General features: G+C 34.1%; 1 protein-coding gene across 9 annotated transcripts in view; it reads left to right on the top strand.

The window, feature by feature from the left end:
- Window positions 1-1759: 1759 nt before the first annotated feature.
- Window positions 1760-22777, top strand: part of SIL1 (SIL1 nucleotide exchange factor) — a 34691-nt gene continuing 13673 nt past the window's right edge. For 2 of the 9 annotated variants that reach the window (XM_085850943.1, XM_085850936.1), the window contains exons 1-3: window positions 1765-1974; window positions 4497-4587; window positions 4879-4963. In XM_085850943.1, coding sequence (XP_085707069.1) covers window positions 4880-4963 — 84 coding nt within the window. In that variant the 5' untranslated portion in view covers window positions 1765-1974; window positions 4497-4587; window position 4879. Of the gene's footprint in view, window positions 1975-2202; window positions 2413-2476; window positions 2529-4496; window positions 4588-4872; window positions 4975-22777 lie in introns of those variants that run through there. The other 7 variants (XM_085850940.1, XM_085850938.1, XM_085850939.1 and 4 more) reach the window with 7 other exon arrangements.

The following is a 22777-nucleotide window of genomic DNA, read 5'->3' as shown; positions in this document are numbered from 1 at the left end:
CTCGTACCAGCAATGGTGATCACTGCAATGTTTCTCCTTTTCCCCTTCCCCTTCTCATACATCTCTTTTGCCCCCTCCCCCACTCTTGTGCTGGATGAACAGCTCTGCGAGCCTGTTCCTATGGCGGACAAACTGAATGTTTGATTGTTTGTGTGTGTTTGTGTGCTTGTGGGTTTGTTCTTAGTTTTAGATCTTCATGGAGGATCTCTAAGTCTAACTCACGTTGTTGTTCTTGTGGACTTTTTTGTTTCACAACCTCCAGTTTTTATCTAAACTTCCTGAAACTTGGCATATATATGTAAAAATACCCCGTGCAGACAGTAACGATCTCCGATTTTGAACATTCCTCCAAGAAAAAAAGTTATGACGTCAAAATATCGCCGCTAATGGAAATGGCTGTGATGAATTGAAGGACGTGACGCGTGATCACATGTCGCGCGGCTCGCGCACGGGACAGATAAAACTGAGATTCCGCGCGGTCGGTGGGATTGTCCCTGGGGCATTGTCATTTACGGCGGTGGTTCACTTGGTGCTCGTTCAATGGTCAGAATTGAGAGTATACCGGACTCCGTGCTAATTGCTGATTTATTTTGCGGTGATCTACTGCACGTGTATACCTTGCTGCACATGTACTCCTTGCTGCACATGTACTCCTTGCTGCACATGTATTCCCTGATGTGTCTGTAGAAGCGGCTTCAATCAAGTGAAATAAAGCCTACACTCTGAAGGTTCTTCCCTCGCATTCATTACAATGGCCTATACCATGATCTCCGAAACTAGGCAAGCTGTTTGAATGTTGTTTGCGGGAATCAAGCCGGGCATTAGCGCACAAAATTTAACGCAAACCTGATACATCACAATGACGTCATATTCGTTTTTATGACGTCATCATTAACGAGGACGAGGATCTTAGCTCATTTGAGCTTGTTATTATTATTATTATTATTATTATTATTACTACTATGTGTGTTCATAATATAAATTGGTCATTTGTTGATTGTAAGAGAAATCCAATCTTTAAAATTTATTTTCATTTATTTATTTTCATTCTGAAGGAGAGGCGTCACGTGAAGTAGTTCCTGCGGCTTGATCTGAATCGCGTTGATCTCGCGAGACTCGGAATTCTGCTTTGGTTTGGAATAAAAAATAGTTCTCCTCCACCCTCGCTCTTTCCTCCTCTCGACGGGTTGTATTTGCCAGTATATAATAATTATTCACTTGTTTTCTGCTCGTTTAAAATTTATTGCTCATCAACAGTTTGTACCTTATAAAGCATTGAAAAGTGCAGGGTTATTTATCAAAAAAGAAAAAAAAATTGTTGTCTTAGATTTAATCACCTTGGATCGACGTGTCTCCTCCGATTTAAAACTTGGAGGCATATTGAAGACACCATTACTAACTTGTAAAAAAAAAAAAAAACTTTTAAAAAGCATATTATTATATTCTCGGTTTTTGCGCCGATTAATCCGTCCCGCATTCGTTTTCCCAACCACGAGAGATTCCTTCCTGTCTTGTCCAATGTTTGATGGCCATGGCACAGTAATCGGTGGCAGTGACGCTGACTCGATTTTTGTATACGTGTGAAGATGCTTTATCCGTACATGTGGTGCATACGGCAACAAGCTCGATAACCCATAATTACGTACTACGTTTGAATAATTTATATTCTTGGGATTGGAAGAGGCGGAAGTCCCTTCGCAAGCCAATCAGAAGCTTGCAACGAGGCGGAAGTCACTTTGCCAGCCAATCAGAAGCTTGCAACGAAGCGCAAGTTTAGAAACGCCTGTTTGTGTGTGTGTGTTTTTTATTTTTTAAATTATATTGTGTTGTTTCACCAGATTTTCTTCGTGTTCGTTTGTGCACACGCTGTTGACTTGGGTTATCGGTGTTTGATTAAAACGTTTCGGATTGAATCGTCGTGTACCTCAGACGAATAACAAGGAAACTGGTTCGAAAGTCCGTGCGTCTGTGGCGGTGAGTGAACATGTTCCCTGTTGGCCCTGGAAACGAAGTCACGTGACTTATTCGATTCGATTCGCTGTTGTTGTTTTAATTGAAATTTCGCGAGAGGTTTTTTTTTTTGGGGGGTCGATTTCCATTAAAATCGGTTTTTGCTGTTAAAACATCAATTTCGGAAGTCGCAAGAACGTTAAAAATAGAAAAAGCAAAAAAGACGTAAGCAATATTATTAGGAACGGCACACTCGTTCGTGCGGCCTATCTCCTTCCGCCAGGATAAACAGTTCACGTTTCGTATCCCACTGGATACTCGGATCTGGACTCGGACCTGAACCTAAATCGAATCGGCTTGTTCTCGTCACTCAACCGACTCGTCCACCACGTTTTACCATAACGTGTCCCCAACTTTTGTAGTATTGTGCTGGATATCGTTTTTTCACCCTATCTCTCAATGGTGAAGAATCTTCTATCTATAATTCCAGCAGTGTCTGTCTGTCTGTCTGTCTGTCTGTCTGTCTGCGACTGCTGTTTCTCGACAACCACTGGTCCGATCTAATTGAAACTTGCCAGGTATATTGCTGGGGCCCTGTGGATGTGCCTTTTCTAGGTTTGATATTAATCGGACAAGTGGTTCCCAAGTTATAGCCATTTATTTACCAAACCAATGACAGGACACGGTGCTATGACGTCACAATTGACATCACAATTCTTTTTCTTTTTTTTTGCACGTACGGACACGCGAGAGTGTGGTTGTTTCTGGCACGCGGTTTGAAAGGTTTTTTTTGTTTGTTTTTTTTGCATGCAAGCCACGCACGTACGGGCCCGTACTCTTTTAAAAAAAATCTCGAATCCAGATTCAGATCTTCACCAAAATGGAATCGAATAGTCCTTTTCACGCACCCAACGTATCCACAAAATTTCATCCGAATCCGTCCACAACTTTTTTGAGATGACGTGTAATATCGTTTTTAGCCCCCGTCTCTCAATGGTGAAGAGACGGTTAAAAATTCTCGCATCCAGATCTGGATTCGGATCTTTATCAAAACTATATGTTGTTGTCCTTTGCCGGCCATCTATATTCACAAAAAAATTCAGAACCATTGCTTGAAAAATGTGGGAAAAAAATTGTGTGACGGTCAGACAAACACGACAGACCGATATCCTTGGTGAAATTTTTTATCGCCAAGTAACAAACGGGTGAAAACATGACCTCGTACCCCTGGGGTGACGGAGGTAATAATCGTAGTTCCATCAAGTGTGATTAACGTTATTTGGTAATTAATGGGAAATTCGGTAACGCCATTATACTATTATGCCTGGTGTTGGCTTAATGGTTTTAGGGTGGTGGGCTTGGGATCCCAGGATCCCGAGTTCAAATCCCACTTGGTTGTTAAATTAATACCAGGTGGGGTTGACTCTGCCTGTCATCTTTCCGAGGTCTGCAAAATGAGTGCCAGCTTGCTGGTATCTTGTGTCTGAGTGGTGACCCGTCCAAGATTGTGCCCCATAGCCAAGGAGACTGTTTAGGGAGCACCAACGCTCTACACAGAGTATGGTCCCAATGGATGGATGGATTATCCTATTACAATATAACCTATTAAATGGGGAAAATGGTAAACCATTGTTATCAATGTCATTCCTTTCGTGTTTAAGAGCAAATTGAACGTGAGGTGCTTTCAATCCGAGCTGATTCTTCTTCCCATCGCTCATTTACTTGGTTACCCCGCGGCACGTACAAAGCGAGGGAGAGCAATAGGTTCACTTGATCTGTCTGACAGACGTCGGTCTATGATCTGGGAACCACTTAGTTCCAATATAATTTCTTATTCTGAATACGAATCGGAACATGAACCTGCACTTTAGCAGTACTTTGGCTGTGAATTTGGCAAATTTTCTGGAATATTGTCCGGAACGCACATACGCACACAGAAGTGAGATAATGTTTGGCTCTGCCTGTCTTGCAGTGAAACAAAATTTAAAATCATTACAAACAGAAAACTTGCTGGTTTTAAGGATGTCATAAAGGACACATACAGGCATGGATAACTCAAGTAACGTGTTAGAAAAGGTGGTGTAAAAGACACTACACAAACTGCGGTAAACGTCCGAAGTTTTTTTTTTTTTCCTCCAACCTTTAAAATCTTTATTTTATTTCAATTGAATTACATATTTTAACATTGTAGAACACAAATCGCCTTTTTGGCACTTTCAAAACCCTTCCCGTTAGCAGTACTTGAACAAAATATTCCGGCATTTTATAATCGTCATCACGACCAATCAAATTCGCTGCCCGTAGACCCTGAGCATGTCCTTGTTGCTCAAGACTGCACGGGATAAGGTGTTCTATGAACTCTCCAGTTTGTTTTCTACAGCCTTTAAAATATTTATTTTATTTAAGTTTCAATAAACATTTTAACACTGTAGAACACAAACAGCCTTGTTGGCACTTCCAAAAAACCTTCTGTTTAATAGTGCTGTTCTTGGGATAAATTGTCTGCCATTTCAACCAATCAATTTTGCCACTAATTGTACTCTCAGGGCTGGGGAACTTTGAGATTCATCTTCTTCCAATCGAGGCCAATGTCCAAGTTCCAATAAAATCTCAAGTCCTTTTTCTCAAGGCTGTGGGGTGAGGTGTTCTATGAACTCGATAGTTTTTGTTGAATTACTAATTTTATTACTTAAACGTTATAACAACCAAATATTTAAAAGGCTCTTTTACTGGTTCAGTACAGGAAATAACAAAGTCGTTCTAGTCCTATCTTCCATTTAACAGGACTTATTGGTTGATGGAATGAATTGTTTTCAGTCATGTAACTTTGCATGCAAAAGTGGTTTTTTTTTTGGTTTTTTTTAATCCTTTTGTACTTTATTTTGCTTCGTTTGTTGAAGTTTTTATTTATTTTCATTTCCCTGAAAGGATGAGATCAATGAGGTTGTTTATGGCCCTCGCACTGGGGCTGTGTGTCTGCAGTACGAAGCTTGAAGCTGTGGACCATTCACAGGTACACCTGGGGTAAGGTGGCAGGGAAAGGCTGACCGTTTGCAGTACATTGTACTCGGGGTCATCGTTATTTTGAACATCATTTCTCATTATCCTTTCTTGTGTGGAATTTAATTTCATTGCCTGCTCGTATTTCCGAGTGTCACCATTGCATTTAATACACTACAAGCTGGAAGCCCATGGTAAAAAAATACCATGACAGAAAGGGGAAAAAAATTTTTTTAAAAGAAGCCTCTTATTTTTTCATGAGCTGAAAGACCTCAAAAATTGAAAAAAACTAAATCGTATTTCTTAACAGCAAAGATATTGCAGCACGTCCTCAGTTCATATTTGTATATTGGTTCATTTTACACAGAGAAAGTACTGATCCTCGGTTCATATTAGTACCTTCGTTCATTGTACACAATTAAAGTACCGATCCTCTGTTCATATTGGGTTACAAATGGCTAGCAGAACATTCACCCTGTCCCGAACCATCACCCCGCACCGAGACCCCCACTCTCCCAGACCACCATCCACCCCCAGACTTCCCAGACCCAGCCGCTTATTATTATCCTTCATTCTTCTTCATCCATCACAATCCCACAACAAAAGTAAAATGTCAAAAGATGTCATGATGGTAATCCAAAATAGGATTGTGGTGTCGTATTGTGGCGTCGTAATGTGGTGGCATTCATACGTTGTTATTTTTTTTTTTTTTTTGAGATTTCATTCCTCTGTGTTTTTACATTTTTAAAAAATGTTTTCTTTTCTTCTTTCTGCAATTTTTTGTAAGTAATAAAAGGTGTCCTGTTTTATTAACTTTGATATGCATAATATGGAGTATAGTAATACTCCATATGCCTGGTGTTGGCTTAATGGTTAGGGTGGTGGGCTTGGGATCCAAGGATCCTGAGTTCAAATCCCACTTTTCTGTTGAATTAATACCAGGTGGGGTTGACTCTGCCCGTCATTTTTCCGAGGTCAGCAAAACGAGTGCCAGCTTGCTGGTATCCTGCGTCGGAATGGCGACCCGTCCAGGATTGTGTCCAATAGCCCAGGAGACTGCTTTGGCAGCACCAACACTCTGCACAGAGTATGGTCCCAATGGATAGATGGATGGAATACTCCATGATGCTACGGTATTCCATGGGACTACAATTCAGATCAACATTTGTGTCTAGTACAAGGGATATAAAGGTCAAGTAAACGCACTATGTTTGCTGCTTTATCACCACTCTAAGTGCATCCAGACCTTGGCTTGTTATGCAATCCGGGTGACGTTGCGAACCACAACAGACGATAAACTTGTAAAAACTGAATGACATTAGATGGGGGTGAGTAGGGTAAGAATACTGATTCTGGCTCACTTTTCCCCATGTAAATGAATGGGGGATTTTCAGCGATTCCCTTTTTTTTCCCTAAAAATAAACCCCCTTTTTATCCCAAGGTATATTTATTTGTCTCCCCTTTTAACCTGGAGGTTGAACCTCATTGAATTGAACACCTGGGGGTTGAACAGCTCACTCATTGAACCTATAAAGATTTGTTCATTCTCAAATTCCTTCAATAGTTTAATTTTCTTTGCACAATAATCCCCATCTAAAATATTGACAAACAAAACATTTGAATCTTTATATTTTTGAAGATACCCCTTTTGTGCCATTACGAAATGATAAACTTCTCTTAATGCTCTCATCTGGCCACCTCCTGAGCCACATATCATTTTGAGATTATAGTAAATTGTTTTTTCATTGTTCAATTGATAACCATCAAAGTTTTCAGTCCATTCAAGGATATTCATTTTTTCTTTACATCCTCTAACTTACTAGTTTTTAAATTGATTCGCTTATTTGTTTTATTTACCTTTGTTTTAGTTATTTTTTCAATAAGACTTATTTGATATTTTTCACATTCATTATGTTTTCCATTTATATACCAAGACTGAGATTTTCTCCACTCTTTAGTTTGATTAATACTTGGTTTAACCATTTATATATTGTGAAAAAACGCGGCGGTAGCCCTTAAAAAACCCTAACCCATCTTCCCATCGTTAAAACACAATCTATTCTATTTACTCTATCATACAATATCCATATGGAACACAATCTATTCCATTATCTAAAATAAATCTCTTATCATCAAAGGCTCCTAATGCCTTTTTATTTACTTCTTCACTATATATATATGTTATGTTTATAACTTCTTATTGTATTCATTTTCCTATATTCTTCTTTCTTATTCATCAAACAATTATAATAATTTCTAAAAGTTATTGATTTCTTTATTACATATTTCTTTATTCCCTTTAACCTCTTATCAATCTGTTCACCATACTTATAAGCATATGCCTTTGCTCTCAATCCAATAAACTCACTCATTACTTTTCCACCCAACTCATCCTTAAACTTACCAATAACCTTTTCATTCTTTTTGGAAAATAACTCACTCTTCTTGCTGAAATTACTTGTATCATATACTCCAATATTTTTCTTCATATCTTCATAAACATCATCAGTTTTTATATCTAGGATAAAACTATCAGTGTCCATATACAACAATGAAACATTTTCACCATACTCTTTCTTTAAGTCATTATACAAATAATCATACATCAATATCTTTGATAAATCAAGAACTGCTGTTCCAATATAAATTGGTTTATCCATTACAATACTTTCCTTTTTCATATGAATTGCAGAAAATTTCTCTGAAAAAACCTCTTCTCTCTCAAAACTTGGTTTATTTATCAATCTCGAAGCTTCTTTCCAAGATGTTGCAAATCTAATGTTTTGCCTGTTTCTAACATTTTCCATAGTCTTTCCAAATACAGCATTATTCATTAATTTATAAAAGTCCCCTTCAAATTTTACTTTTGTATTTGCTCTCATATCTGTATTGAATTGAATATACTTTTTCACCCAAGGACTTTGTTTAAATTTTAAAACTCTATGAATTTTAGCTACTCTCAATCCTTCTCTCAAAAACTGTTTTAAGCTTCTCTGATGTAAAACATATCCCTCTTTATCATAGAATGTTGTTAATAACTTTTCTGTTGATTTGCCTTTAATATTAAAACTTTTATGATAACCACTGAACCATTCTTTCTTTGGGGTTTCTTTCTCACATGCAAAAGGAAGGTCTTTATGCTTATTATGAAGAACACTCGGGTACCTCAAATCAACTTCAAAATAATAACCTTCTTCTTCGTCATTCAATTCCTCTTGAGAAGAAATAACAATATTCATCAAAGCCTTTTCATAATCCTTTTCTTCCACCCACTCTAATTTACCATAAGGCAGAGATTGAGACATTGCCCATCCATACAAATTATTAGCATCAAAATACATCAAATAATTACTATCTTTTTCACTATCATAATTTGGGAGATATTTATTATTTGCTTTCGCATATCTTTTTGAACATACTTGTGATATTCCACCTCTCTTGGACTTCTCAATCATCAAAAGCATATCAACATCACTGATTAAATCTATATCTTGTTTTGTCATTTTCAACATTGCACTCCAAGCTAAACCAGGAGCTGTGAAATAGTGGGCAGGATCTAATCCATAACAATTTTTATTATGACAGAGTGTTCTAAAAGCCTCAAACACATCAGCTAACAATAAAACATCTGTTTTTAGATATAAATCATGATATTCTCCAAGGTTCTTTATCTTAAATATTTTCCATATTTCTTGTGCGTGTTTATATTCCTTATCACTTATCTCTTCTTCATAAAGGTTATTATAGAAACTTTCTTTTGAAGGAAGTTGTGTTTCTTTAAATCTCATAAATGAATCCATATAATCATAAGGATAAATTCCCTTACTTGTAAGAATTTTCTCTTTACTTTGAATTTCATTCCTTGTTTGAATTTCCTCTCTCGTAAGAATTCCTTCTTTAATCAGAATTTCATCTTTAATCTGAATTTCCTCTTTAGTTAGAATTTCATTCATTGTTCGAATTTTCTTTATAATTAGAATTTCATCTTCAGTTAGAATTTCTTCATTAATTAGAGTTTCCTCTTTACTTTGAATTCTCTCTTTAATCTGAATTTCCTTTTTAGTGAGAATTTCCTCTTTTGGAAAGAATGAATTAAGATTTGGAAAAGAGTCCGTGGAGCTTAGATTTGATGCGAGGTAGGCTAGTGGTGTTCCCATAAACTTGTAAGAATCTAGAAACCTAATACGAGTTAAAGGTTTTGTGAATATCATTTTTGAAAATGAAATATACTTTTGACTTGTGTTTGTTATGGCAGAAATATTCCCTGGTGTTTTTGAAAGTTCATTTATAAATAGATGTGTATCATAGTTGGCGCTGTTGTGAAGAAAGACTGGAATAAAAGAAGGTAATTTATAATTAAGATTACAACAGGAATGAGCGGGACCTCTATATTTACCAGTAAGATGACAATGGTCTCTAACTTTAGACTCCTTAATTTCCCCCTCACAAATATGACAGATATTGTTCATTCTAAATTCTAATTTTTCTTCTTTGGTTAATTTCATCGGTTCATTTGTTTCTTTCATTAATTTAGTGAGTCTTATACAATCCTTTTCTAATCGTTTTACAAACTCTTGTGAAGCATTTTTTCCACGATAATGTTCAAGTTTGTTATACTTTTCTCCAACAGATGATTTGATATAATAACAGAAACCACAAGGAATATGTTTTTGATATTTATTTGTATATGGTTCTTTTGGATTAGGAGAAGCAGTATTTATCTTTTTAAGGATACATTCAAAATCAGCGTATATCACAAATGGGTGCATGATAGATTTATTATAATCTTCAAAAGAAATCTTTTCACCAGGTTTAAGCATTGTAATTACAGCTGATTTATGATTACTACAATATTTTGAATGTTGTTCTAATCGTTCTTTTGTATGAAATGAATTAAGACATCGCTTACAAGGATATATTTTGTTTGCTGTTCTGAATACCTGAGAAGAGATTAATCTTGATAAATTATTGATGTATGTGTAATGTGAATTCTTTCCAACACTAAAATATAAAAGGTCAATGTGTGTTTCTTCATTTTTATAGTTGTTTGAAATTTTTAATATTTGAACTTTGTTTGTATCCGTTAATCCATATACATTAATAGAAAGATTATTCTTTTTCTCAAATTTAGGAATATCTGTTAGTGGCATTGGGAATTTAAAATCTTTAATGTCCAAGGTATTCTCATATTTCATATATTGTTTTACTCTTTCTGAATTACATTTTGGTGGATGAAAGTGAGCAAGAACAGACCAGAGAAAACATTTATTATCATTGTTCTTAATATTAACAACTGCCTTCTTTAGTTTTATTTCTTTTGGTAATTCAATATAAGAAGAAGCTTTAAGAGGGTTTGATTTTAGAATGTGTATATCTAAAAAGATGATTTTTTTAATATTGAATCCACTTCCTACCACTGTATTATCAACATCCTCCTCTTGTCTTGATAGTTCTTCATAAACCCCACTATTCAAAAAATCTTGAAATGATGTTATAAAATGAAGACCTGTTCTCATATAAGGAGTATGTTCTTCATCTTGTCTTTTCATATTCATTTTCACTCCCATATAAAACTTTAAAGTTTTCATTTCTTTTAATGTCTTTTTAATAAATTTTTCAACATCGGGTTTCACTATTTCAATTGATTCAGCTATTGATGATGGACCGGGTTCTCCAAATTGAAAAATCCTTATTTTTATATGCCCTTTAAATGCCCCATCAGTGTTTTTAATATAATAGTCTCCCTTTACTTTAAACTCATTTTTCTTGTGTTTTTGTGATTGAAGATGTTTATTATAACTACTCTTCAAAACATCCTTTGAACAGATATCACAATGTTTTCTTTCCAACTCAAGAGGAGATATTTGATGAAATAGATTAAATGTGTGTTTGTTGGTTCGGAGGTGTTTTCTATAATGTTTATATTCGTGATTACAAACATCGCAGTACGTTGTATTCACCATATTTATAGAATAAAACTTTGCTTAAACTAAAATTTTCTTGATGAAAATTTCGTTTAATTTATAGGTGAATCTGTGCTTAAAAACATTTTATCCTCCAACTTTTTCACTTAATAAATACAATGTTTCAAGACACAAAAGACAAGTTTCAATCAATCTCTTCATCTGTTAAAGATACTGAGAAATATGTCAAGGATGTAAAATTGAACAAAGATAAATATAACAACTATTGGATAAAAACTATTATGGTAAATAATATGAGTTCTTCAATTTCCTTCAGTGGAAGGGCTTTTAGTATACCTGGTAGAACATCAATTAAAGTATCTCTAACAAAAGTTTCTCCTCTCCTTCTAGTAATATATTCAAAACTAGAAAAAGCAATGAAACAAGAAAAAGTATCAAAGAACAAAAACCTTATGGATGAAGCTTTAGAAAGAAAAGATAAGACCATCTGTAATATGCAAGGAGAAATTTGTATTTTTTTCAACAACCCTAAAGATGTAAATCCTGATGAAATAAAGGATGTTAATATATCAGGTGAAATGACATTTCGTTCAATAGTAGTTAACGATAATTTTAAAATTACCTTTAATATAAAAAATGTTGTCGTTGAATCTGATAATGAAAAAAGTATATCGATATCGATGGTAATATACAACTGAAAGTATAGATGAATTTCAGTTTAAGTAAAGTTTTACTTTATAAATATGCTAGACTTTCCTGATTCTTCATATGACAAATTTGAGAATTGTCCTGCGTGTGAAAGAGGGGGATTAAACACAGAGTCAAAAGCCTATAAACAATGTATATTCTGTGATTATCTTCTAATTAATGATAATAAAAAATATAAAAAGGAAAATAATTCTTTTAGATTTACACCAAAAATGAATTACTTTACAAGATTGATTAGAGAAATGAATGTAAAGTATGAGGGTGATAACACACCTTTCCTTACAAGGGAAGAAACTGAACGTATAAGAGAAATGTTCAAAGGATTGTTGTTATATATTATTCATGGATGTAATTTTCAGGGAAATATCAACACAAGATATTGTATAAATAAAATAATGGATTATCTTGAAATTAAACCTGAACTTAGGATAAAATATAGAGTTTCTAAAAAAGCCAATAATAAATTAAATAACTTGTTTTCTAAATATATAAATGAATGATTTTTTACCTATTTGGGAAAATAAGATAAAATTTAACAACCATAAAAATCTCCCAAATTCATTAAGATGTCTCATAGTTGGTTCAAGTGGATGTGGAAAAACCTGCTTACTTTTAAAAATGCTCCTCACTCCCAACTTTTTAGATTATGATAATTTAATAATTTTCACAAAGTCGAGTTTTCAACCAGAGTATCAACTATCACAAGGTTTTAATGCTGGTCTTCAAAAAGAAGATATAATCGGTTTATTTAAACGTCAAAAAAACCTAAATGATTATAACATTGAAGATATAATTCAACTATTTTGTGATACACAGAGATGTAAAAAGAAATCAAATCCTATAACTTGTATTCTTAGTGATAATACTGATGATTATACCGTCTCCCCAAGATTTGGATAAATCAAAAGAGAACCTCGTTATCTTTGATGATTGTGTTAATGAGAGAAACCAAACGGTAATGGACAGCTACTACACAAGAGGGAGACATTCTTCTTGTAATTGTATTTATCTTAGTCAATCGTACTTTCAACTTCCTCGTCGTTCCATCAGAAACAATGCTAATACTTTTATTTTATTCAAGTTAAATTCAATAGATATCAATAATTTTTGGAGAGATAATTGTTCTACATTATGTAGTAAAAAGAAATTTGAGGATTACATGAAGCACACGACTGAAAAATATAAATATATTGTTGTGAAACAAGATGAGATATTAAGGGATATATTTTTTGTTTTATAAACAATTACATATATAAATGACAACTATTATTATAAATCTTGTGGGTAAATCTGCTTCTGGAAAAAACTTTCATAAATCAAGGTTCTTGTGTAGTACAAATGAGAATATTGTAAATTTACTTAAAAAACACCCCGTGATACGCATTGTATCAACAACAACTAGAGCAATAAGACCTGGAGAAATAAAAGGTGAAGATTATCACTATATTTCAGTGGAGGAACATATGCGATTGAGGAATGAAGGACAAATATTTGAGGAGGTTTCTCTTGGTACAACAAAATATTCACATTGTAAGAGTGAGTTAAGGAAACTAAAATCTGGTGGTGTTGGGATATTAGAAACTAATCCAGAAGGAACGAGACAAATTATTAAATATCTGAGCGGGGTGAAGATTTTATCATTCGGTTTTGATGTTGATGAAGAAATTCAACGCAAACGTATGAAAAGCAGAGATGCAAGGATTAGTGAAGAAGAAATTACAACTCGCATTAATGTTAATAAAGAATTTGATGAAATATTTAAAGAAAAGGATTTATTTGAACACATCTACTTGAATGATGAAGAAAAGGAAAATTTCCCTGTTAATCTTTACAATTCATTCAATGATATTTTACAATAAATAAATGGATACAAAAGAAAGAGCAAGAAGATTTAAGGAACATCAAGAGTTGGTTTCAAAAGTTGTAAAACAGCAGGAAGACATAAAGAAGAAACGCAGACAGAAACTAACAGGCGAAGAAGTATTTGAAAGAAAACAAGAGAAATTTTTTTAAACCACTTTTAAAAACTTCCCAAGAAAAAATGAAAGATGTTTCCACAGTTCCCACAGTAGAATATACTCCCAGAAAGCTCCAAATGTTAAAAGATTTCAGTCAAATGACGGAGGAAGAATTAGAGCATATTGGAGAATTAGAATATGATGAAGGTTTATTTCAACAACTGGAAGAGATTAATCAACCCCCTGATTATATTGTGAATGCTGTTCAAAACAATGAATATTCAGCGGATTCAAAAACCAAAGCAGGACTCATTCCAACAGAACAACCAGCAATATTTCATCTTGTTCAAGAAAAGGTATTGATATTTAATGATGAATTAAGGTTCTTAAGTTCTGCTCAACCCCCTGTTAAACTAACTCCGAGATTAATGTTTCTTCTCACAAAAGATGGAAGACAAGGTTCAACTGTGAGGGATGAATCAAAGTATATTGATAAACCATTGGATATGGAAAATAATGATGATAGAGTATATATTGATTTGCTGAACACTCTAAATTATAAGGTTATTCTTTCTGGTAAAAGTAGGAAGAATGAGAAGGAGAAACACATTATTCAGGCTTTAAGTATCCTTGGTTCAGGTATTAGTTTTCTTCCAAATGACCCATCGCAATTAGTTAATAGACTGTTATTGTTGTTAGGCAGTAAGAAGGCTGGAAATAACAATTGTTTTCATGAAGCATCAGCCATTTTAGACCAGTTGATGAACATGAAAATAATTAATAAATCTCAATATAAAGACATTTTATCTCATATTAAATAAGATGAGAAGCACAATCCTGAGTTTTAATTTCACAACAAGCGACCACACATCTTCATTCCCATACCCACTACAACTTGACACAACAAAAGAATATGAGGCATCTTTATTGTCCATGGAAACTTATAATACCTTATTTAATATAACCGAGAAAAATGACAAGTTTAGTTATAATCCGGGAAGTGGATACAAAACGATAACAGTCTCACCCGGAGCATACGAGATTTCTCAAATATCTTCCGAAATTGCTCGTCTTATGAAAGAACAGGGTGATTAACCAAAAAATATTGTTATAAACATTCAAAAACATACTTCAAAATCAACGATTAAAGTTAAAAATAACTACAAGGTTGATTTCACAATTGATAATTCATTTAGAGAGTTATTGGGTTTCTCCTCAAAAAAGATTGAAACTAATGGGACGTTTTACAGTGATAATGTCATTCAAATATCCTCAGGAATAAATTTGGTGTTAATTCACTGTGATTTGATTGATGGTGCTTATAATGATGGAAAAAAAACAAATACAATATTTTCATTCAGCGCATACTCAACCCCAATTGGTTATAAATTCAATATGGAACCTAAAAATTTGGTTTATCTACCTGTGTCAGGAAAAACCATACACAGAGTAAATTTTAGGATAACCGACCAAGATAATCGTGTGATTTCTTTTAATGGAGAAGTTATATCCATCAGAATTCACCTACGTGAAGTTTTCCAATAAATAAATACGATGGTTATTGTGAGGAAACACGAGTTGGGAAAATATAAAATAATTGCAGGGGATGGGATGTTCCTTTCCCCGTACTACAAGGGTGAAGGTATGTATCTTGGTAGAGGATACTATAAACCTAAGAGACAAAGGGGTGTCGGACATCAATTTAGAGGAGATGGGATAATTGATACTCTCATGGGTATTGGTTCAACTATTCTTAAACATAAAGACCTAATTGGTTCAACTGCTTCTGCTGTGGGAAATGTAGCAGGTGCTGTAAAGAGTATAAAAGATGCTCAGAAGGAATCTCATAAATTACAAGCAATAAAAGAAATTAAGAAAGGTAAAACTCAGTTGTCCCCCAAGAACGACAGAAAATAATTCAAATACTTGGATCAGGGTTTCAAAAGTTTTAACATCTTTTTTCCTAAATAAATACAAGTATGGAAGCAATTGATAGTATCTATGATTTGGATGATACTATTATTATCTCAAACTCCACTAAAAAGAAGATTACTTCAAGGTAAATGCAATAACTGGAACAGACTGGAATACAAATGGTACAAAAAGTTTTGAAATAAATAATCAACAAACCTATTTGAATCTCTCCGAAAGTTTCTTGTTGTGTAAATTTAAATTCACTAAGGCTGGGAATAACACAAACGCTACACTTGTAAATGATTTCTTCTGGAAAATGTTTGATAGTGTGCGATTGTATATTGGAACACAAGAAGTTGAAGCGGTTGATTATGTCTCTGCTGTATCTGAAATGATGAAATTTACACTCTATACATTCAGTGATAGAATGGGAAAGGGGTCTGTCGAAGGTTTTATTCCTGATATGTCAACGGGAACAAACACAGACCCTGGATATATTCAAAGGAAAGGAATGTATAATGATGATACAAAAGCAGAAAATAGTTTTACTGTGGCAGTTCCTCTTAAAGGTATATTTGGATTTTGTGATTATGATAAAGTTCTGTATGGTCTTAAAATTAGATTTCAACTACAAAGGAATGATAATGAAAATAGATTGCTTTTTGGTGTTGGTAGTGCTTTGGGTGAACAGAATAAATTTGTAATTGAGGAGATGAGTTGGTATATCAGTGAATATACTCCTAATCTTAAAACAGAAGAGATGTTGAATCGAAGACTTAACTCAAAGAAACCACTCAGTGTATCATACCTCAAAAGAAGATGTCAACACGTTAAACTCAACCAAACTACTTACACGTGGAATTTAGGTGTTCTGGAAGGAAAGCCACGATATCTGTGGATGATTTTTAAAAAGCCAGATGGTGATACTGCGACTGATAAGAATAATGCATTGAGTGATAATGCTAAGGTGAAACAACTTCGCGTTTCTCTAGATGGAACATTTTAACATGGAACAAATTAATTGGGAAAAAATGATTTTGCTGAAGCATACAAGTCTTACCAAAAGGTGTGTGAAAGTAATGGAAATAAAGAACCTATTTTGGATATGACAGCATTTAAAAGTTTGTATACAATCTATGCGTTTGACCTGAGCGCTCAAAAGGAAACTATAAAGTCTAATCGAGTGGATACTTCCCTATACATTGAAAGAGGAGAGAGTGAAGAAGTTGATACATATTGTTTGCTTTTGGAAGAAACAGAATTGCAGATTAATACAGATAATGGTGTGATGATTAGTCTCACATAATTTTTTGTTAAATAAATGAGTGGCAAAGTACCAACTGGGGTATATGTTAATCAAATCAATCTTCATAAACTATCATCTTGTGTTCAAAATCAAAAGCCTTGTACGATTAACGTTAATACAATTCAGAGAAAAGGAGCAGTAAGAATTGATGTTTTGCTCACAAGAGAACAGGTTAAAATCTTGAATGACACTGGCTCACTTAAAATTAAAATGACAAAACCAATGTTGAAAAAATATTCAATAAGAGAGACGAGTGGAGGATTTCTCCCATTTCTAATTCCTTTATTTGCTGGTTTAAGTGCGGTTGGAGCATTGACGGGTGGTATTTCAACAGCGGTGAAAACTGCCAACGAAAGGAAGGCTCAACTCCAGGCTCAAAAAGAATTGGAAAGACATAACAAAGAGTTGGAGAAACAAATTAGTGGAAGTGGTGTAATTGTAGATTTTGCTGAAAAACTTGAAGGTCTGCCTGATAAAGCGAGATTGTTAGTTGGAGATATGCTTTCTTCTATAGCACAAGCAGGTGTAAAATTAACGAAAAGAGGTAATGGATTATATCTTTCTAATAAATAAATGAGCATTGATGAGTGGTTGAAAGAATTTGGAAAGAATACAACATCAAATTTACAACTTGCCAAATATTGTAAGAAATTAAAAATTCATAATGTGGTTATTTGTATGAGAGATGAATTAACAAATGTGCCGAAACATACAAAGAATATTATTATGAACTTAGAAGATAATGATGGGAACGGTTCTCATTGGGTTTGTATTTTTAATAGTCAAGACAAATATTATTTTGATAGTTTTGGTCTTCCACCACCTGTTGAAGTCATAAAATTCTTACAGAATGGTGTTTATCAAACATTTCAAGTCCAAGAATTAAATTCCAAGTGTTGTGGTCAATTATGTCTATATGTGTTATTTCAACTCAACAAAAATAAAAATTTTTATGATATTATTTTTAATCTAATATAAATGACTTATGTTGGTAAAGATGGTTCTATCTTTGGTGTATCTCAAGAACTGGATATTGATTTATCAAATTATGATACAAAGGCACAGGCTGAACGACATAAATATAATATAAACAAAAATATTAACATAAAAATGCTTATAAATTAAAAAATTATCCAAGCCCGACTGACGCGAATGACTTGGTGAGATTAAGCGATTTATCACAATATATATACTTAAATAAAACGGCTGTGTATTCCAAAGATACAGAAGTGTTGATATTATCTCCAGGTCATACAGAATTCACAGTTCGAATTAAAATAAATTTTTATAAAGAAGGGCGTATCGTTTGTATGAGAATAGAACAATGGGGGTATGATATGAATGATTTAGGGTATAATTGGTCATTTAAAATTAACCTCGAAGACCTGGAACAATTAAATCAGTCTCGTAAGGAAGAATATTATGCACTTGGTATCGAGAATGAGTTTTGTGGAGCCACGATTAGTAAACAACAAATAAAAGAATTTAATAATGGTAAATATAATAATGGTTTTGCCCTTGTTTATCTCATGAAAACAGAAAAAACAGGATTATATATAATAAGTAAGGAAATACAAAATGATTTAACTATGGGAAGATGGGGAGGTGTTTCGTGCCATAATATTATTCTAACATATATTTCTAATACATAAATGACAGCAAGAAGGCTTCAAGAAAATTATCATTTCTGTGTCCAAGCATACCTTCAAGAAAAGGGTATTCGTTATTTTAATAAATATGTTCTACAACATAAGAATGAGGTATTTTCAATAAAAGATTGGCATTATGCTGATGTTGATAAACCGACAACTTTAGATTTAATTTGAATGTTAAATAATGAAAAAATTATAAGGTTAAGAAAAGGTAAGGCTCTTTTAGAAATTCAAAAGAAGTTTTATTGGTTTCCTGTTGTAAAAAAAATTATTTTGGATACAGGAATAACAAGAAATCCTGATGAATATATGTATAATATTCTATGGGGTGTAAACGATTCAAGGATAGTAAGGGATGAGGAAGGAGTTGAAGAAGAGAGGGAAGAGGAGGAAAAGGAGAAGGAGGAGAGGGAGAAGAAAGAGAAGGAGGAAAAGGAGAAGAGAGAGAAGGAGGAAAGAGAGAATAGAGAGAGGGAGGAAAGAGAGAAGAGAGAGAGGGAGAAGAAAGAGAAGGAGGAAAAGGAGAAGAGAGAGAAGGAGGAAAGAGAGAATAGAGAGAGGGAGGAAAGAGAGAAGAGAGAGAGGGAGAAGAAAGAGAAGGAGGAAAAGGAGAAGAGAGAGAAGGAGGAAAGAGAGAAGAGAGAGAGGGAGGAAAGAGAGAGAATGAATAAATATCAAAATATGGAAACCAGTGAGATTCAAAAAAGATTGGTGGTATTACAGAAAATAACTCAACCCACCGAGGAGGAAAACAAAGAATTGACAAGTCTATTTGCAATACTTTCGACAAGACTATTAGCATCGACAAGATATGGATTTTAATTCAAGTTTTTCATTTTTTTTTTTTTCTTAAATAAATGGAGGAGAGAGTGAAGGCATTTCTAAGGATTCTTTATGTTTTAAAAATTAAGATTCAAATGTGCATGTTGGAAACTAAAAAGGTTTTTGCACTCTGCAGGAATTTTTCTCATAAATAAATGAGTTATTGTCTCAAATGTAAAAAGAAAACTAATACTAAAAATATTTCATATATTAAAAGTAAAAATAACAGGGTTATACAAAAAGGTATATGTTCGGTGTGTGGTTCAAAAAAAAAAATCAATTTATCTCCAAACACAAACTCGGAGGAGATATACAAAAGTTTTTATCAGGAAGTAAATTTACAACTACTGGAATACCAGGGGAATTACATCTTCCAGGGTATTCTTTCTGTGGTCCAGGCACAAACTTGGATAAAAGATTAGATGAGGCAGACAATCCTAAATCCTGGAGTAAACCAATCAATAGAGTTGATGAAGTGTGCATGAGACACGATATTGATTATGGGAATACCACAACGTTGGAAGAAAAGCATGAAGCCGATAGAGAAATGTTGTATAATTTGTCTCTGATACAAAATCCAACCTTGAGAGAAAAGGTTGATAGGTTCATCGTGAAGAAGATGATTAGTGCTAAATTGAAACTTGGACTTGGAAATTCAAAAAACTTATAGGCTCTAATGATGCCATTAAGACTGAAGAGCAATTAGCTGATGAATTACATAAACCAATATTCACAAAGTTTCAGAGAAGGAAAGTTTATTCTAAGGAAGTTGATTATATCTGGTCTGCTGATTTGATTGAACTCAATAATGATAAGGGGTACAAGTATGCTTTAACCGTTATTGATTTGAGGAGTAGATATGCGTGGGTTGTCCCTTTAAAAAACAAAACAGGTAATACTCTTATGTTAGCTTTTCAACAGATATTTAATAAAAGTAAGAGATAACCTAAAAAATTGTGGACTGATGAGGGTAGAGAGTTTTATAACAGGACATTTATGAATTTTCTAAAAAATAACAGTATTACATTATACAGTACCTTTAATGAAGGGAAGGCAGTTGTTGTTGAACGTTTTAATCGTACCTTAAAAGAGAGACTATATAAAAAATTCACACAACTCGGTTCACAACAATGGTCATCTTTTATTCAGGATATTGTGGATAAGTATAATGACACGATTCACACGTCAACAAATATGAAACCATCAGAAACATTTACAAAATTAAAATATGAAAAAGAGATTAATGTCAGAAAACCTAAGTTCAAAGTTGGTGATATCGTAAGAATATATAGGTGGAAATCTCATTTTGAAAAGGGTTTTACTGAACGATGGACGAAAGAACTTTTTAAAATTGTTGATGTAATAGATACGGTTCCTTGGACTTATAAAATATATGATTTGGAAGGGGAAGAGATTTTAGGTTCATTTTATTCACAGGAATTACAAAAGACAAAACTAAGCAGATAATACACCTTTGTGGACACTAGAGGGACAAGTCCGAGGTGTATTACAGTATATAATGTGTGTCAAGGGGGACGTTCTTGGATCTGTGAACCCCAAACACAGAATCCTCAACTGAATAGTCAAGGTTTAACTTTTGTTTGTGTGTGTGTGTGTGCAATGGGAGCAATAGGTTGGCGCTTCACTCCCTCCTACTATACACCGTTGTGGACACTCGAGGGCCAAGTCCGAGGTGTATAACAGTATATAATGTGTGTCAAGGGGTGGACGTTCTTAGATCTGTGAACCCCAAACACAGAATCCTCAACTGAATAGTCAAGGCTTAACTTTTGTTTGTTGATGTGTATGTGTGTGTGTGTGTGTGTCCCAACCCTCACATTCAAAATCTCAACCCCAACCCTCACATTCAAAATCTCAACCCCAACTCAATCCTCACCCAACACAATGTCTTTTTCAAAATGAGATTTCAACATATATATATATATATATATATATATATATATATATATATATATATATATATATATATATATATGTGTATATATATATATATATATATATATATATATATATATATATATATATATATATATATATATTTTACGTTTTTTTTTTTCTCTTCTTCCAATTCTGTCTTTTAAGGCTTTCAGGTTTGATAACATAGAAAGAGGGAGTAAGAACTTTCTTGATAGGTTTAAATCCCAAAGAGTGGTAGCATTTCAAGTCTTCAAAATAAACCCAACTTTCCAAGTCTCCAAGGTAGTTATTTAAACCATCAAGGCAGAACTCATTTACTGATTTTTTTTCAAAATTTGTGAGTCTCCAAGGTAGTTCCCATATTTAGAACCATCTTGGCAGAACCCTTTTCCTGAGTCTCCAAGGTAGTTATTTAAACCATCAAGGCAGAACTCATTTACTGATTTTTTCAAAATTTGTGAGTCTCCAAGGTAAAACTTGTATTCTCGCTCATCAACGTATAACTTGTTCAGTGGGTATTGTCTTGATAACTCACAATGAGTACTATTGCTGTAAAACTCTTTTTCAGGATTTTGCTGGTCTCCAAGGTATAACTCTTTGGTTGGGTCATCAAGGACGAACTCGTTCTGTGGGTCTTGGTCGCTCATAAGGTCTTCAACCAAGCCAACAATTTCGCCCCAAGTTGTAGCAAAAGCAGTATTTTCATTTCGTATTTCAGACACAATTTCCTGTGAGAGAAAATAATAATGTATTAATTAAGTTATTTAATTATTAAATGAGTATGCTTCAATCAAAGTTTGAAAATAGGAAAATAAAAATCTTACCTCAACAGATAAGAGGTTTGAATCCAGTTCATCAACTTGAAGGTTTAGTTCCATACAAGACAGAGAGTTCCAGGCAAGCACACAGCACACCATTGCCAGCAAAAACAAATGTTTAAAATGGAGCCTGGGCTTGAAGCTTTTATAGAGAAAGACTGGTGGGTGTGGTTTCCTTTGGAAATTCCCTGGGCAAGCCTAGGCAAGCCTTCATTGGGAAATTTTTCAAAACCATAACATCCTGTAATTTTCTAGTGATTTCTTTGTGAGTCAGAGATGAACTGGAAATGATGTAAGAGTGGGCGGGGCTTAGCAAAAGTAGGCGGGGCTTAGGAAAAGTGGGCGTGGCTTAGAAAAAATACCTTATGAAAAGTGGGCGGAGCTTAGCAAAGTGGGCGGGGCTTAGAAAAAGTGGGCGGGGCTTAGAAAAGTGGGCGTGGCTTAGAAAAAAATTCCTCACAAAAAGTGGGTGGAGCTTAGCAAAAGTGGGCGGGGCTTAAAGAAAAGTGGGCGGGGCTTATTGAATACCTTGTGGAAAGTGGGCGGGGCTTAGCAAAAGTGGGTGGGGCTTAAAGAAAAGTGGGCGGGGCTTAACAAAAAAATAACCTGTGGCTCAGGAGGTGGTCAAACAAGAGCATTAAGAGAAGTTTATCATTTCGTAATGGCACAAAAGGGGTATCTTAAAAAATATAAAGATTCAAATGTTTTGTTTGTCAATATTTTAGATGGGGATTATTGTGCAAAGAAAATTAAACTATTGAAGGAATTTGAGAATGAACAAATCTTT

The sequence above is a fragment of the Eptatretus burgeri genome, chromosome 13, assembly GCF_056783735.1.
Source record: "Eptatretus burgeri isolate ZD-2024b chromosome 13, Ebu_testis_v1, whole genome shotgun sequence".
NCBI lineage: Eukaryota > Metazoa > Chordata > Myxini > Myxiniformes > Myxinidae > Eptatretus > Eptatretus burgeri.
The sequence above is the reverse complement of the archived record's forward strand: the minus strand, read 5'-3'. Positions and strand labels throughout refer to the sequence as shown.